General features: G+C 42.3%; 1 protein-coding gene across 6 annotated transcripts in view; it reads left to right on the forward strand.

Annotated features, from left to right (window-relative positions):
- grip1 (glutamate receptor interacting protein 1) overlaps positions 1–16740 on the forward strand; it is a 101796-nt gene that overhangs the window by 20081 nt on the left and 64975 nt on the right. For 3 of the 6 annotated variants that reach the window (XM_035995895.1, XM_035995896.1, XM_031296986.2), the window contains exon 1: positions 10108–10413. The exons of 1 other annotated variant lie outside the window; for it this stretch is intronic. In XM_035995895.1, coding sequence (XP_035851788.1) covers positions 10278–10413 — 136 coding nt within the window. In that variant the 5' untranslated portion in view covers positions 10108–10277. Of the gene's footprint in view, positions 1–10105; positions 10414–16740 lie in introns of those variants that run through there. 2 more of the 6 variants (XM_035995901.1, XM_035995902.1) reach the window with 1 other exon arrangement.

Raw genomic sequence — 16740 nt, forward strand, 5'->3', positions numbered from 1 at the left:
ATCATATGCTGAAGTATATTTCTGGAGTGTTAAAGATTAAAAGAAAAAATAACAAGAACCGTACAGAACGGAAAACCGTGACACGAACCGAACCGTGGGTTTTGTGAACTGTACCACCCCTAGTTGTAACACATTTAAATTTATCTTGATGGGTTCTTGACAAATCTGCAACTATTCTCTAATCCGTAATGCCAAACTCCTCTCTGTTTTATATCATTATGATTTATTTTAAGATTATTTATTTATATACAGCTGAGAGAGAGAGGGGTAATGACATGCAGCAAAGGGCCTCAGGGTGGAGTCGAACCTGCGGCCGCTGCGTCGAGGAGTAAGCCTATATATATGGGCGCATGCTCTACCAGGTGAGCTACCCAGGCGCCCTGTCATTGTGAATTTAAACAGGAATCTAGCAGCTTCTGTTCACACCAGAGTAACATTCCTGGCTTCCATTTTAGTCTGGAGAGACGGAGAGATGTTTCTGGAATATCAGTCGACAGCACTAATGAACACTCAGCTGTTCAAAGAAACACACACACACACACACACACACAACACACACACACAGCTGATTCTGACTGTTTGACTTCCCAGAGCTACAATTGTGTTGACACTGGCTGTAAACTGGTTACACACACATACACACACACACACATACACACACACCCATACACACACACACACATACACACACATACACACACACACACATACACACACACCCATACACACACACCCATACACACACACACACACACACACACACACACATACACACACACACCCATACACACACACACACACACACACACACACACACACACACACACACACACATACATGCACATACACACACACGCACACACACACACACACACACACACATACACACACACGCACATACACACACACGCACATGCACACACGCACACACACACACACACACACATACACACACACACACACACACACATACACGCACACATACACGCACATACACACACACGCACATGCACACACGCACACGCACGCACGCACGCACGCACACACACCTAAAGGTGAGATTAAACGTGTCCATGAGCGGACAGGAAACAGTAAATCCCTTTGACCTTTGACCTGACGGAGACATGGTGATTGACAGCTGGTCTGCAGGGTGTACAGTGACGGTCATGTTTGGTATGTGTGTGTTGACCTCTGACCCCTGTCAGCTCTCGTATCCCACGATGCCTCGCTGCCTGACAGACGGAAAGATGCTGACGGAAAATTGCCACATACACGCACAGATACACACACCCCCCCCCCACACACACACACACACACACACACACACACACAGGCATGATATATACAGTATATATGTCACACATACTACGCAAAAATCATTCTGTTCGATGAATGAAATCACCACAGTAGCACTCGTGTGATACAGTTTTGCGCTGCTTGTGTGTGTTTTAGGTGAAAGTGTGTGTGCTTGTTTGTGTGGGAAGTACATCGCTATTGTACTTGGTAGTTGTAGTCTATTGTGCGACGTTGAGATGGCGCCTGTTTGTGGGCGTGGTGTGTTTATAAAAATGCAGAGCAGTGAGGATACAGACATTTCATTTACCAGATTTATAATGCCGACCAACCCTTTCAGACCCATTTACATCACCGTAAAAAAAGATGGTCAATGCATTTCCACTTCCTCCCACTGTACAAAAGTAAAGCCACGATATCCCGTCTGCGCTGAAGTGATCGGGCGGTGGAGCCGCGGTATCCAAGTCCCGCCCATACACCCGCACGGCCAATCGTGAGTCAATCCCAGTTGTCAATCATGACGTTTCAACTCGCTTTTATAGCATCAAATAACCAATAATAACCAGGGATGCACTGAAATCCAGGATTCGGCTTCGGATTCGGCTGAATATTGGGCTTTTTGATGGGGTTCGGTTTCTGCTGAACCTTAGAATTTTTTTCCACCGAACCCTACGCTTGCACTACGCACGCTACGCTGGTCTCCGTAATGACGGCGTCGTTGATTACAGGAAGGTGTTTACGTAGGTGGTTCAATGCAGTAGGCTGTGAGAAAGTGAAAATGGAACTCGTGAGCAGAAAAAGTGTAGTTTGGCAGTACTTTCAGTCAAAAGAAGGCCATTCAAGTCCAGATACATGTTACATTTACAATGCTGATTAGTCTGGTGGTGGCGAGGACCCTAAACTATACACAACATCACCGCTGTTACAACATCTGGTATGAAACATCCGGTAGAATACGAGTTGTGCATGAAGGAATCTACAGACAGCAGCCAGAATGCAGCAACTTCAATATGAGAGGAGGATTCGGTTTCGGATTCAGCAGAATCTTAACCAGTGGATTCGGTATTCGGCCGAACCCTAAAAATCTGGGTTTGGTGCATCCCTAATAATAACCAAACTTGACAACAAAATGAACACTTAGTAATAAACATCAGCATGATTAGAACTATCTAAAATGAGAGAAACCATCTTTTGGGAAACATTTACTTGACGTGTACGTTGAATTCTTTTTAGTTTTGCCCATGTCCTGTGAAATGAAGTTCTGGCGACTGACAGCAAGTCTTTAATGGTTCGTAGATTCATCTTCTCTGATTATGAACATTATTGGTTTTATTAGACTGCAAATTGGCTGCTTGCCGAGAGGCGTCTTGCACAGAAATATTGCTGATCTCATCGTCACACACTTTTTAATGGACTTAATGAAATGCCAAAGTACACAGAGTAGGATAAAAGATGTACGATTATAATCGCCTTTACAGAGTTCTTCTTTTTTGAAATATCCTGTGGTTCGTCTGTTTGCTTTCAGACCACAAACAAACCGCGCCAGAGTTCAATTAACAGCTTTTACTCCAGACCAAATTAGACACAATAAACAGATCCAAACAGGCTAGATGTAAAAGCATCCTCAGAGTCTCTGATATTTTTAAAACTTGGCGAAGATTGTGTATTTTTTCTGTTCAAAAACACCAACAGATTGACTCTGTTTTTATCTTTCTGGTGTCTTTGATTATATTTGGGATGAAACATTCAGTGACCTGGTTCTTCATCCTCCTGTGTGCATGATTATAATGTTCTGATCACAGTCTGCTCTCCACAGACGATCTGGTTCTTATTTCCTCTGCCAACATGCCGCATTTGGGAGCTTCCTGGATGAGCTGCAATCCATAAGCCTCAGTTGGGCAGCCTACATGACTGAGAAAGAAAGGGGGGAAACACACAGTATACAACGTGGGAAAGCATAGATTATGGTAACCAATCAACAAGCCCTTTAAATTTAACAACAAAGTTAGTCCGTTCCCTCCAGAGCATACATGTAAGGCCATGGTTACACTTTTTAATGTGACCTTTGTGATCAAATTCTCATACGTTATGAGGCGATTGCAGACTCCCCACTTGAGGTCCCCTTTAATCATTTCAAGTCAATTAATTGGACACGATTATTAATCTTTGGGTGGTGCATTTAGCCTCACGGGGCCTGGAGATTATTGCATCACATGGGGCTGACTTGTAGCTCTCCTCTGCCTCATTACCAGATCCACACGGGGCCCAGATGGAGCCAGATTGCTGTGCCAGGCTATCTCTAACCCACGTGGACATGTTGATGGTCAGCAGTTGACTAGGCTCAGCTAGACCCTGCTGCGAAACTATTTATGTGTGTGCTGTCTAGGGGTGCATGATATATCGACTCAATATCGTTATCGCGATATCACGTTGTGCAATATTATATCAAAAGTGTCGCGATAAGTATGCAATATTTAGTTTATTTTGTGGAGCGCTGCGTCCCGTCTGTTGGCTGTGTGGCTTAGTTGTGTTTGATTTAGAGCTTGAAACGCTGTAATGATCATGTTTCATCGGCCAGTTACCGTGGTTACTGTGCCACTTCCACATGTTAGTGCACGTCAGCGCACGGGGCCACTACGTGACAAACCCTATGGAGCGTACCACGTGTGTGCATATTTCTAAAGCTGCCCGCAGAGAAACGCCCACAGATGCATCAACGAGCCTGACTGAACACAGGAAGAGCCAGTAGTGGCCATGTTGGAGCCCAGGACTCCCTCCCTCTTTCTCTTGTGTATAGAGCACACATTACTTGAATTCACTTTACCTTGGCACTTTTTGTTTGTTTTAGTTAGTTAGTGACAGTGTAAGTGAAGAAATAGATAGAGACAACTAAACGGAACCAATCAGAGAAGAGAAAGAACAGTTATGTCCTGTTCTCTTTATTTATATATTATATACTGTCCAACCAGTAGAACATGTCCTGTTCTCATTATTTATATATTATATACTGTCCAACCAGTAGAACATGTCCTGTTCTCATTATTTATATATTATATACTGTCCAACCAGTAGAACATGTCCTGTTCTCTTTATTTATATATTATATACTGTCCAACCAGTAGAACATGTCCTGTTCTGTAGACATGGTCCTTATTTATTTATTCATGTTGGACCAGTCCAATATGACCGTCAGTTGAAATAAACATTGTTGTATTTGTTATGAATCTATTTTGATGCATTTTCCTGTAACTTTTGTAATTTTACATATGTTTAAAAATACCGAAATTAATATCGATATCGCAATATTCATAATCAATATCGCAATATCACATTTTGTCAATATGGTGCAGCCCTAGTGCTGTCTGAGGGCGTTTTCCCACCTATAGTTCGCTTGCTTTGGTCTGAATCAGTTGATGAGTTTGTAAACTTGGAGCATTTGACCCATAGACTGTAAATATTAATGTTAATGGACATTAATATTTTTCAAGCCGTTAACATCATTTCAATCAGGAGAGGCTTCGTTGCAGATATGCAAACATTTATTAGTAAGATATAACAAAGTAAGTACATACATAACTTTGGAGCTTAGACTCCATTGTAAAAGGGGTATATATACAATTCTAAGGTTTAGGAAAACCAAACATATCCCCCAATGGAATCTAGACACTGGTGGTGGGGAGAAAAATCCGTAGACGTAAAAACGAGCCGTCAGCCGGGAGAAGACGGAGAACACCGTGTCGAAAATGCCTGGAGGTAGAAGGGGAGGAGGCGGGTCGCACTCTCGTCTGAAAATACAACTGACAGAAACGGGAGAGAGAACAGATTTAAAACATGGTAGTCATGCTGTGATTGGCTTGAACATACATGCCCAATTCTGATTGGTTTACACATGGGCGTACATCTGATCTAACAGTAGGGGGGGACAAAAAACATAACATTTCTGAGGAGCAATTTTTGAAGGGGACACAAATAATACAGCCACAATTATACTCGTAGAGGACATGTGTACACAAGCCACAAAAATACCTTAAAACATAATGACTTATTTTGAAAAAGTGTCCCCATATAAAAGAAATACAATACTTTTGTACACTTGTTAAATTAGCTGATCATAATGTAAATTAGTGAGCCACTAGTGAAGCTTATCAAATGTGAATTAGGTTCATAGGTTCACCACGCGGTCATATTATAATTATAAAATGATCTTGCGTCCTCCGCATAAATAATAGGTTTCGTCTGGGACAGAGGATATATAGTTAGTTAGCGTTAACGTTAGTTGTAGTGGGTGCATTTCTATCCAACAAGCTATTAAACAAGCTAGGTAACGTTACATTATATTACACTAACATAGCGAACTTTTTGTCATAACTAATTAATTAATTACTCAGCATCACTTCCATTTGAGAAAAGAACAACTTCATCCGATGTTTAATGTGAATAAAATAGCCTTGAACCGCCTACTTACTACGTTCCTGCCACTACCGATGTGACTGTGACTGTGAGTCGAGCCTGTCGGTACACGATCCGTTCTGCCTGCACGATCCGCTCTGCACATGCGCAAAATGTTCGCGCATGCGCGGTTGTACGAGGATTTACGACACTGCACGATCTGTTCCACGCTTCCGGTCGACAGCCAAGCTAACGTTAGTTTAGCTAACAGCTAATTCGGCTAACCGCTAGCTGACAGCTAGATTCAGTCTAAAATAACGTTAACTCAACTGCCGTTAGCCTCCACAGGCAAGCTAACGTTAGTTAGCTTGCCTGTGTAATAACTTTAAAAGACCCTCAAAATAAAACTTGAAAATAAACGTTGACATATATAACAAACAGCTAACATATATAACAGCTGTTACGTCAGTTCTACTTTACTTGTGCTCATTTAAAATACAATCACTCAATACTTGTCTTTATTGTTATTACTGTGAAGTCTTAATTTAGCTGTAGCCTGCTTTTCCCATTACGTTTGAGTTAACGTTATTTTAGACTGAATCTAGCTGTCAGCTAGCGGTTAGCCGAATTAGCTGTTAGCTAAACTAACGTTAGCTTCCCGGTGGAGGCTAGCCATAGGCTAGCGTGGAACAGAACGTGCAGGTCGTATGGATACGTAAAACAGTATTATCTTGCGCATGTGCAGAACGGATCGTGCAGGCAGAACGGATCGTGTACCGACAGAGCCGATCCGATTCCTGACGTACAGCAGGCAGTGGACCAAACCACTGTGAGGCAAAGGAGGGGGGACTCAAAATGTTCCTAAACTTAAAAAGCATTTTTGGGGTTCGTATTGTTTTACTACTTACACAGATATTTTAAGTATACATCATTATGTTATTTACAATGCACAGCATTGTTTTAATGATATTTCTAGGGGGGGACAACCCTTAGAAAGAGGGGGGGGTCCTGACCCCCCCCGACCCCCCTGGGATTTACACCCTTGGGTATACAGAACCGTAACACCCACCTACCAGCTGATCAGTTAAAGAGAAGAGAGATAACGTAATTGAAGTCTCCCTGACAGAATTTACGCTGAGCTACATTTGGGAAAACATGATAGTTGTGACATCCTAATTTTTTTTCCTACGCTTTTTAATAGAGCTGAACATTTTGGCGGGAAAACATCTATTTGCAATTTTTCTACCAGATATTGCGATTACGATTCAATTTGCGATTTTTTTTTTTTTTTTTTTTTTTGAAAGTATAGCTAAAGTTCAATATTCCCTGTGTATAAAACAACCTTTGAACGATGTTCCACCTATTTTGCAGAGGCGCTGTTGCTCCACTTGGCGCTTAACCCCGCCCAAGAGAACTGTGATTGGTTTAAAGAAATGCCAATAACCCAGAGCACGTTTTTCTCCCATCCCAGAATGCTGTGTGGACTAGTCAGACCTTCCTCCGCAGCGCTGTGGAGGAAGGGCTGGCTATGCGAGTACACTTGCTAGTACGGTCGGATGGAGGCCGGATCACGTTCCCACCAGAAACAAACGGTACCGAAGCGTACCAGAGTTAGTTTGTAACCATCCGGTTGTTGTGGTCCGCACTAGGGCTAATTGCAATTATTTTGACTGATATTGCGATTGTGATATGATTCACGATATTGGAGGGAATGATCATTTTTGTATCATCATTCTCATTTTCATTGAAAAAATGAAAAAGTGTGATTTTTGTTGCGAGGATCTGTACCAAACAAAGATTCTTTCTTTAGTCTGTAGGAGAGGATTTGTAGGCCGGGACGTCTCTGCAGCACCACAATTCTTTATTTTAGAACGGTTTGACACATATTTTGCCTTTAACAAATATTGCGCCCCTCTCGATTTGGATATTGCACTAGTTCATATTGCGATTTCGATAAAATTGCGATTAATTGTGCAGCCCTAGTCCGCACCCAAGCAGTGTTGCCAACTCTTTTCCAATGAAAGTCGCTAGCACCAGCTCCAAAAGTCGCTAAAAGTCGCTAGATGACGTCATACGCTCATTTGCATATTGTTGACGCCATTACGCAATCATTTGCGTAAAGCTTAGTGGTTGTGTCAGCAAGGTAGATAGAAAGAAATAGAACTCTTTAGCCAAATAATCACAAATTCAATACAGGAATTTATTTTACCTTATAATTATTACTTATAGGTAGCCGATCTTTGAAGTAAAAAATTCTAAGAAATTCTACAAAGGGAGGGAAAAAGATCGATAAAGAATTCTCAAAGAAGGCTGGCTTGCCCAGGGCCAGGCCAGCTCAGCGGCGTCTTTCTCCCGTCGCGTCCCGCTGTCTCTCCTACCTACACCGGCCCCCGCACACCCTGACCCCCCCCTCCCCTTCTACCTGCCTGCACACTGTGCGCAGAGCTGCTGCACATGAGGAGAGAGGGAAGAGGCTGCTCCGCTGCTCCTCGGTCACAGAACAGAAGACTGTTTTGGCGGCTACAGGAGAGAAATACCTTGCGTTGTCGCTGGACAATACTGGTGACTTTTCTACAGAAAGTCGCCAGATTTGTCGCTAGTCGCTTTTTAAAAAAAAAAAGTTGCTAAGGGGGTCTGAAAAGTCGCTAAATCTAGCGACAAAGTCGCTAAGTTGGCAACACTGCACCCAAGCATGATCGCGGTGTTCATCTGCCCAAACGAACGGCACCCAGCGGGTAAATGTTCCTTATAGCAGACTGATTTCATGTTCGTGTTATCAAGACGCATAATCGCTTTTTAGCGTGTTTATCAACGCAATTCGCCCGCCATTGACCTACATGATGAGTGAATTTTCGACATAGCGAGTAGTATAAAGGGATGTAGGTTGCGGTGGAGGCTGGGTAAAACACAGGACTGTCACCCAGGAGAGCTGGGTCTGCGTCCCGCGTGTGGCGATTTTCAGCCGTTTAAAAAAATTTTTTTTTTTAAGCCTTCCCCAATGTTTCTTTCCTAAACCCAACCGTTTGTTTTTGTCATTATTTTCCGTGTTTTTGTCGCTTTTTTGTGTTACTAAAGCCTTCCCTGTGTTCTTTTCCTAAACCCAACCTTTCTTTTCTTTTTGTTTTTTTTTTTACACGCGCGACGTTGTTCTGGCGATAGTACGTCACGTTCTCGCGATAACACGCAACGTGGCGACGCCATGTGGCGTGTATGTTTACGTCCGCTGTATACAGCGTAGACATACACGTGGATAGCTGAAAATGCGTACAGATAACACGCCATTTGAGTTTAGGAAAGTGGCGTGTATGTTTACGCAAAGTCATGATGCCATGTTGCTTATAGCCCCATCTGCTTGTCTCCTCTCCTAGTTTCCTCTCTTTCCCCTTTCTTTCATCATCCTCTCCTCCTTTTTCTCCTTTTTCCCTGTCCTCTTCTTCCTCTTTATTTTCCTCTTTCCTCTTTTGCCTTCTCTCCTCTCCTTGTTTGTCTCCTTTCCTCACATTTACTTTCACCATCCTCTCCTTGTTCCCTCTCCTCTTCCTTTCTTCTCCTTTTCTAGACTCCTCTCCTTTCCTAGTTTCCTCTGCTCTTCCTCCTCTTTCTTTTCATCCCTCTTCTTCTCTTCTCCTAGTTTCCTTTCCTCACATTTCCTTTCATCTTCCTCTCCTAGTTCCCTCTCCTCTCCCTTTCTTCTCCTTTCCTAGCCTCCCTCCGCTCTACCTTCTCTTTCTTTTGCTCCCTCTCCTCTTCCTCCTCTTCTCCTTGTTTCCTCTCCTCTCATCCAGTGTTCAATTACAGACCGCTCTCTGGAATTCTCACACACACACACACACACACACACACACACACACACACACACACACACACACACACACACACACACACACACACACGCCTGAAGAGCTCTCCCCTCCCCCTCACTGGAATGAAGTATGTGTGAAGAGGAGGAGGTGGAGGAAGGTACGAAAGGAAACTAAAAATATGGATAGAGTGAGGAAGGAAATAATGAAGGAAGGAAGGAAAAAAGGAAGCACTGGAACAAAGGAAGGAAGGAAGGAAAAATAACGGAAGACAGGATGCAACAGAGGATGGAAGGAGCTAATGAAGGAAGGGATCTCGCCTCCTCCCTGCTGACTCTTCAAGTGCACATTTACAGTGTGCACACACACATTCACACACAATGGAGTGCTGAGATGGAGGAGTGGTGTGTTAGAGTGTGTGTGTGTGTGTGTGTGTGAGCTGCAAGCCCTGTGATTGGCCGAGCCCGGCTAGATGCACCAACAGCCGAAAGAAGACAGGAACAGAGGAGGAGAGGGAGGCTGCAGATAGAGCAGAGAATACAAAGAGCATGTGACTGAGTGTGTGTGTGTGTGTGTGCTCTACAAGCTAGCTAACGTGTGGACATGTGTGCGTGTGACATACAGAGGTGTGTGTGTGTGTGTGTGCAGAAGTGAGGAGGAAACCTGATCTCCCTCTCTCTCTCTCTCTGTGGAATACTGCTTTCCGTTAGCTCCTGTCGTTATTGTTGTAAGCTTATAGCCTAGCCTGGCACAGGTTGGCCCAGTTTGGACCTCCTGCGGCTGGTGTTGGTGGTGATGGAGCGGTTCCTGGCCCTGCTGCGCCTGCTGGGCAGGAGGAGGCGAGGGAGGAGGTACCGGGCGGATGACGATTACCAGGAAGGCTACGAAGACGTTTACTACTACACCAGCAAGTACAACACACACCTACTGAGTGAGTGACTCCTGGAGAGAAAGAGCAGAGAGAAAGAGCAGAGAGAGAGAGAGAGAGAGAGAGGGTCTTTGTTTTATTGTGTTGCTGTGAGAGAGCGAGCGAGGAGCTGATCGACAGATTATGAAGTAGCCTTGAGTGTGTGTGTGTGTGTGTGTGTGTGTGTGTGTGTGTGTAAGGTCTTGTATTATAGATGAAGGTCGGTAGCGAAGCGCTGCTCGGTTACAGACACACACGCGCACGCACACACACATATACACACTCAGGTATCCAGGTGACAGGGCGGCCAGGTGGTTTGTGGGTAATAACAAGGGAGGAAGTGTTGACTGTGGAAAGGAATGTGGACAATGTGGGAAAGAAACACACACACACACACACACACACACACACACACACACACACACACACACAGACAGACACACCACAAGCACATCACAAACCAAATTTCACAGCTTTTTTTGGCAACATAAATACATTTAATTCTTATTTTGTTGAAGTTTTCTAACTCAGGTATCACGTAAAACTGGAGGTTATAGCTCCAGGTTATAACTTGTTGTTTCTGGTCTGATTGTTGCTTTCTGGTTCAGACATTTGTCCAATTTATTCCTTCAGTTCTGTCACAGTTTAGTGGTTTTTGATTCTGCTTCCAATCTTTTGCTCTATAGTGTTGTTCCAGGTTCTGGTGTAGGGGTTCGGGCCTCATTTCTTACTCAAAATGTGTACTGAAGTACCGAACGTAGGCAGCAAAGTGGGATTGTTACATGCAGTGCATTTGTAAGAGTCAGCAGTCAGCAGGAGTCATAACAGCAACAGACATAAAAGTAGAATGTTTCACACGGAGAGGCTAAAAATATTCTTCACAAGTTTGTAATCTTTTAAATCAAGTGCAACTTCATGAATAAGACCTTTTAACTTTACATTAGAGCTGCAACGATCAGTCGACTTATCGATTAGTCAATCGACAAAAAAAATCATCTGCAACTATTTTGATTATTGATTAATTTTTAAATGCAAAAACGGCCGAAAATGCTGTTTTCAGCCTCTCAAATATGGAGTTTTCCTGCTCTTTTCTGTTTAAAATCATATTAAACTGAATATCTTTGGGGTTTTGGACTGACAAAACCAATACATTTAAAGACATCACCTTGGAGTTTAAGTAACTGGGATATACATCTTTTACTATTTTCTGTGTCATATAACTTCTATGTCCGTTACTTGATGCCATGGAGGGGGACTTACATGGCGAAAGAGATGTCTGTAAATCAGTAAATACATATTTTTTAAGTGCCACAACCCCTGCGAAATTACTTGTTTCACAATCAGAATTTGATCCATTCGGTTCCGATAACATTTGGAAAGTCTAGAAGAGCTGCATGATTAAATTAATTAATGCCCGTTCAAGTTAGCAGAGCGCTAAACTGGAAGTAGCCGGCTCGGCAGGCGGAGGTATCTAGTGCGCCTGCGGTACATGGTTTTGGCTCGATGATGGCTTCATGCGCCACTGAGCAACTCTCATAGGATTGAACAGGGCTCTGTCTCGATCGCTGTATCCAGTTCTTACTATACATTCATGATGTAATCAGACAGAAAAAACTCTGCAATATGGCTGCCAAACGGATACAAAATGTAGCCCAAATGAATTTAATTTATCCAGTGAGCTCTGCAAAGCTCATTCTTTAACTTCAGCCTGCTATTAGCCACGACAGGCTGTTAAGCTCTCAGATTAGATGCTTCTGGCTCAGTGGGAGTTGTGGTCTCTCCTCAACGTGTCACGTCTTGTACCTTTGACTTGTTTGTACTGATCGTGGTCTCCTGCCTTTTAAACTTAGCCACTGAATCTGGCCAGTCTTATTCACAGTCCACATCACAATATCCATATCAGCCGTTTTTAGTCTAATGTTTAAGACATTACAGATGCCTCGTTTAACACACCCTTCCTACACACTCAGTAATCATATACATAATCAATTATTCAAAAACCTACATTCTTTCAATAAAACGCTATAATATGAAAATATATCCTTTGCTACTAAGTCTGCAATTAGCTAAGCCTGCAATTAACCTAGTCTGCAGTTAACTTAATTGCAGGCTTAGTTAGTTGCAGACTGAGTTAGTTGCAGGTTTAGTTGCAGACTGAGCTAGTTGCAGGTTTAGTTGCAGGCTTTGTTAGTTGCAGACTTAGTTGCAGACTGAGCTAGTTGCAGGTTTAGTTGCAGGCTTTGTTAGTTGCAGACTGAGTTAGTTGCAGGTTTAGTTGCAGGCTTTGTTAGTTGCAGACTGAGTTAGTTGCAGGTTTAGTTGCAGACTGAGCTAGTTGCAGGTTTAGTTGCAGGCTTTGTTAGTTTCAGACTGAGCTAGTTGCAGGTTTAGTTGCAGACTGAGCTAGTTGCAGGTTTAGTTGCAGGCTTTGTTAGTTGCAGACTGAGTTAGTTGCAGGTTTAGTTGCAGACTGAGCTAGTTGCAGGTTTAGTTGCAGGCTTTGTTAGTTTCAGACTGAGCTAGTTGCAGGTTTAGTTGCAGACTTAGTTAGTTTCAGACTGAGCTAGTTGCAGACTGAGCTAGTTGCAGGTTTAGTTGCAGACTTAGTTAGTTTCAGACTGAGCTAGTTGCAGGTTTAGTTGCAGACTTAGTTAGTTTCAGACTGAGCTAGTTGCAGGTTTAGTTGCAGACTTAGTTACAGACTTAGTTAGTCGCAGACTGAGCTAGTTGCAGACTGAGCTAGTTGCAGGTTTAGTTGCAGACTTAGTTAGTTGCAGAGTAAATTTAAGTAACTTAGCCTGAAAGTATTAATTTGTATTTGTGTATTTTCTATACACTCCTCACATCTAAATGTTTACATGCCTGTTGTTTTATCTGCTGAATTTTTCTCAGATGTCTTCTGAGCTTAAATGAGATTCAGAAATATATTTTAGTTTCTGTGGGTGAACTCTGGTTCACAGCTCACACACATTCATCTGTCTCCCTCCAGAGAGAAATCTGCAACAGGACTTGAACTAAACTGTTTACACTGATCAAAGTGTTAGCTAGCACTGCGAGCTGCGAGCAGATGATCAAGGATTCACGTTGGTGTCCGACCTTGTTGTCTCAGATGTTCCTGAATCAACTGAACGGCAGTACGCTCGATGCTTGTGCACAAATGTGGCTGTTTTGCTGCTGAAGAGCTCACAAATACTGTCAATCCAACGGCTCTGTGAATCTTTGTAGGAAGCACATTTGTGTACATTTCACATTTTATATTTGAAACAGCATTTGTGAGTGTTTGGATGTGTTTCGGTGCTAATAACTGACACTGAACTTTATTATTTCTGTGTGAGAAATGACGTTTTCTTCGTCTCTGTGTGGCAGAGCTGCCAAGAGACATTTCTTGCAGCTACCAGCTAGCAGTGAGTCGGTTTGTGTGTGTTTAGCACAGCGTGTAATTCTATATGAAGGCAATTTAAGGCCGGTTGACTGGCTAACCCAGAGACACACTCTCTCTCATCAGACCTTCCTCCGTGTGATTTTAGTCCTGATTCTCTTTTTAGCCAGGCATTGGTTTAGCCTAGTTCGGCCTGTGTAACCTCAAGCATCTAGGGCTGTCCTCGACTAAAGAAATTCTTAGTCGACTAACGCTTATATGATTTTGTCGATTAATCGATTAGTTGATGTAATCGACAGAGCTGTGCTCTTTGAGAGGTGGTTAAGACTAGAAAAGCACAATATAAATGTAGTTAATGAACCATCTGTAAAACTGAGTTTCTCCACAATTAATCCTGCAAAAGCACCACTTTAAATCTTGTGTTTACCAGAAATGTGCTCATAAGTTTCTTGGAAATGAGTAATTAAGCATGAATAAGCATAAAAAATGACTCATCAACTAAAGAAATCTTAGTCGACTAAGACCAAAACGACCGATTAGTCGACTAATCGACTAAGAGGTGGCAGCCCTACAAGCATCTTAAGGTTGGTCTTAAAAATAATTTTCACAGCTGTCTTCAAACGTCTTTGAATTGCTTATTTTCTCCGACCAACAGTCCAAAACTTAAATATATTCAGTTTACAAAGACTTAAAAACAATCTTTATATTCAAGATGATGAAACATTTAACTGATTATTAAAATAGTTACCAATTATTGTTTTTGCCACTAAACTAATTGCCTAAAAGAGTTCTCCACTGATTTAACATTGCACTCCTTTCACATTGGTGGACTCATGATGAACACTTTGCAAAAAGGATTAAAATCGATGCAGCAGAACTCGAGAGATATCCTCTTGTTGTTCCACACATTATTGTCACTGTAGTTGTTTTTCTCCTTGTGCTACGAGGGATTTTTAGCAACATCTCATGTGCACTTACTTTCAGTTTGACGTCCAAATAAAAGCCTAAATTAGTCGTAACTGCTGTTGGTATTTAGCTTTAATTCCACACTTGCTTCAGTGCTTCTAAATGTTATTGAGCTTTAAGCCCCAGTTGCACTGACGTTATTTTAGTTTTCATTTGGGAGGCAGCACAGTGGTTAGATGCGTCTCTCCTCGCAGCAGGAAGGTGCTGGGTTTGTATTCATTGACAGGTGGAATGGATGGATGGAGGATGTGCACTGAGTGGGTGTTAAAGGAACACGCAGACTTATTGGGACTTTAGCTTATTCACCGTCTCCCCCAGAGTTAGATAAGTCCATACATACCCTTCTCATCTCTGTGCGTGTTGTAACTCTGTCTGACGCCCCCACCGCTAGCTTGGTTAGCACAGATCCTGGAGGTAACCGGCTCCATCTAGCCTACTGCTCCCAATAAGTGACAAAATAACGCCAACATGTTCCTATTTACATGTTGTGATTTGTAGTCACAGCGTGTACAAATAACAAGGTCACATGAGACACAGACATCTTCTAACTGTATACATACTGGGAACTATATTCTCAGAAAGGAGAAGCACTGCTACTCTCTGCTCCTCACCACGGGGCTTCTCAGGTGCTGCGAGCAAATCACTCCGCCCAAGTAACAGAAGTAGCAGTGCTTCGCCTTTCTGAGAATATAGTTCCCAGTTTGTATACGGTTAGAAGATGGCTTTTAAAGCTTTAGTGCGTAACTTTTTGATATTAATGAACGTCCGTTACATTCAAGCCGTTGCCAAATGAGTTGCTACAAAGCTAATTAAGACTATCAGCTCCACACAACTGTCTCTGGATTTCTCAGTATGACTATGTTCAGAAGATTGTGGCGTCCGGCGACTTTCCCGCGCAGAAACTTTTAATTTTTTTTAAATTTTATTTATTTAGAGAAACAGGGACAGCGTACAATAAACATTAACCTCAAGAGGAGAGATGCATAGTACCAGGTTTTAGCTCAAGAGCTAATTTTCACCCGTAGTCCCTGGGCAGGCTGATCGCAGCTTGAGTGAAGATAATGACCGCTTCTGAAGAGTCCATCATGTTTTTTTATTCCTCCGTGTCCGTGTGTGCGATCACGTAAGGCCTGAGATAAGAGCTCCTATTCCAGTTTATGCTCTGCTTTTCAACTGTTGTTTCGTAAATTGCTATTAAACATAGTTGAAGAGGATTTAAATTGCTATTTTCTCTCTCCATTCTTATCATTTTGGCACTGGTGGTTTTCATTTGGTGCTGCCTAAAACCTCTTTGGAGAGACGCCAACAATTCCTCTATGAAGGACAAACCCTGTTATGTTTTTGAAATTTGCATCCAGAAATTAGGGCTGCACGATATGAGTGAAATATCTAATTGCGATTATTTTGACTGATATTAAGATTGCGATATGATTCACGATATTGGAGGGAATGATCGTTTTTGTATCATTATTCTCATTTTCATTGAAAATTATTAACATTGAAAGAAATTAAATTGATTATAGTGTGATTTTTGCGAGGATCTGTACCAAACAAAGATGTTTTCTGTAGTCTGTAGGATAGGATTTGTAGTCCGGGACGTCTCTGCAGCATCACAATACTTCATTCAGAACGGATGGACATATATTTTGCCATTAACAAATATTGCGACCCCCTGCGATTTGGATATTGCACTAGTCCATATGGCGATTTCGATACAATTGCGATTAATTGTGCAGCCCTACCAGAAATGAGTTTATAATCAAATGCATTAAACACATGAACATAACCAACTGTTTAATATTTATAAAGGTTACTATTTGTTTTCATACAACAATTAATGTTTGAAGTAAAGTATACTTTATAGTTCTGTTTGGGTTATACCGAGTGGTCATGGACATTTTGTTATGGATCATTGAAAAGTCATGAAAGAGTTTTGAAATGTTGTCCATGAAAATGTGTGGGAACCCCGTATGTTTGACCGCAGTGACAGTTCATAGTTACAGGTG

Source organism: Sander lucioperca, chromosome 20, assembly GCF_008315115.2.
Source record: "Sander lucioperca isolate FBNREF2018 chromosome 20, SLUC_FBN_1.2, whole genome shotgun sequence".
In the NCBI taxonomy this organism is placed as follows: domain Eukaryota; kingdom Metazoa; phylum Chordata; class Actinopteri; order Perciformes; family Percidae; genus Sander; species Sander lucioperca.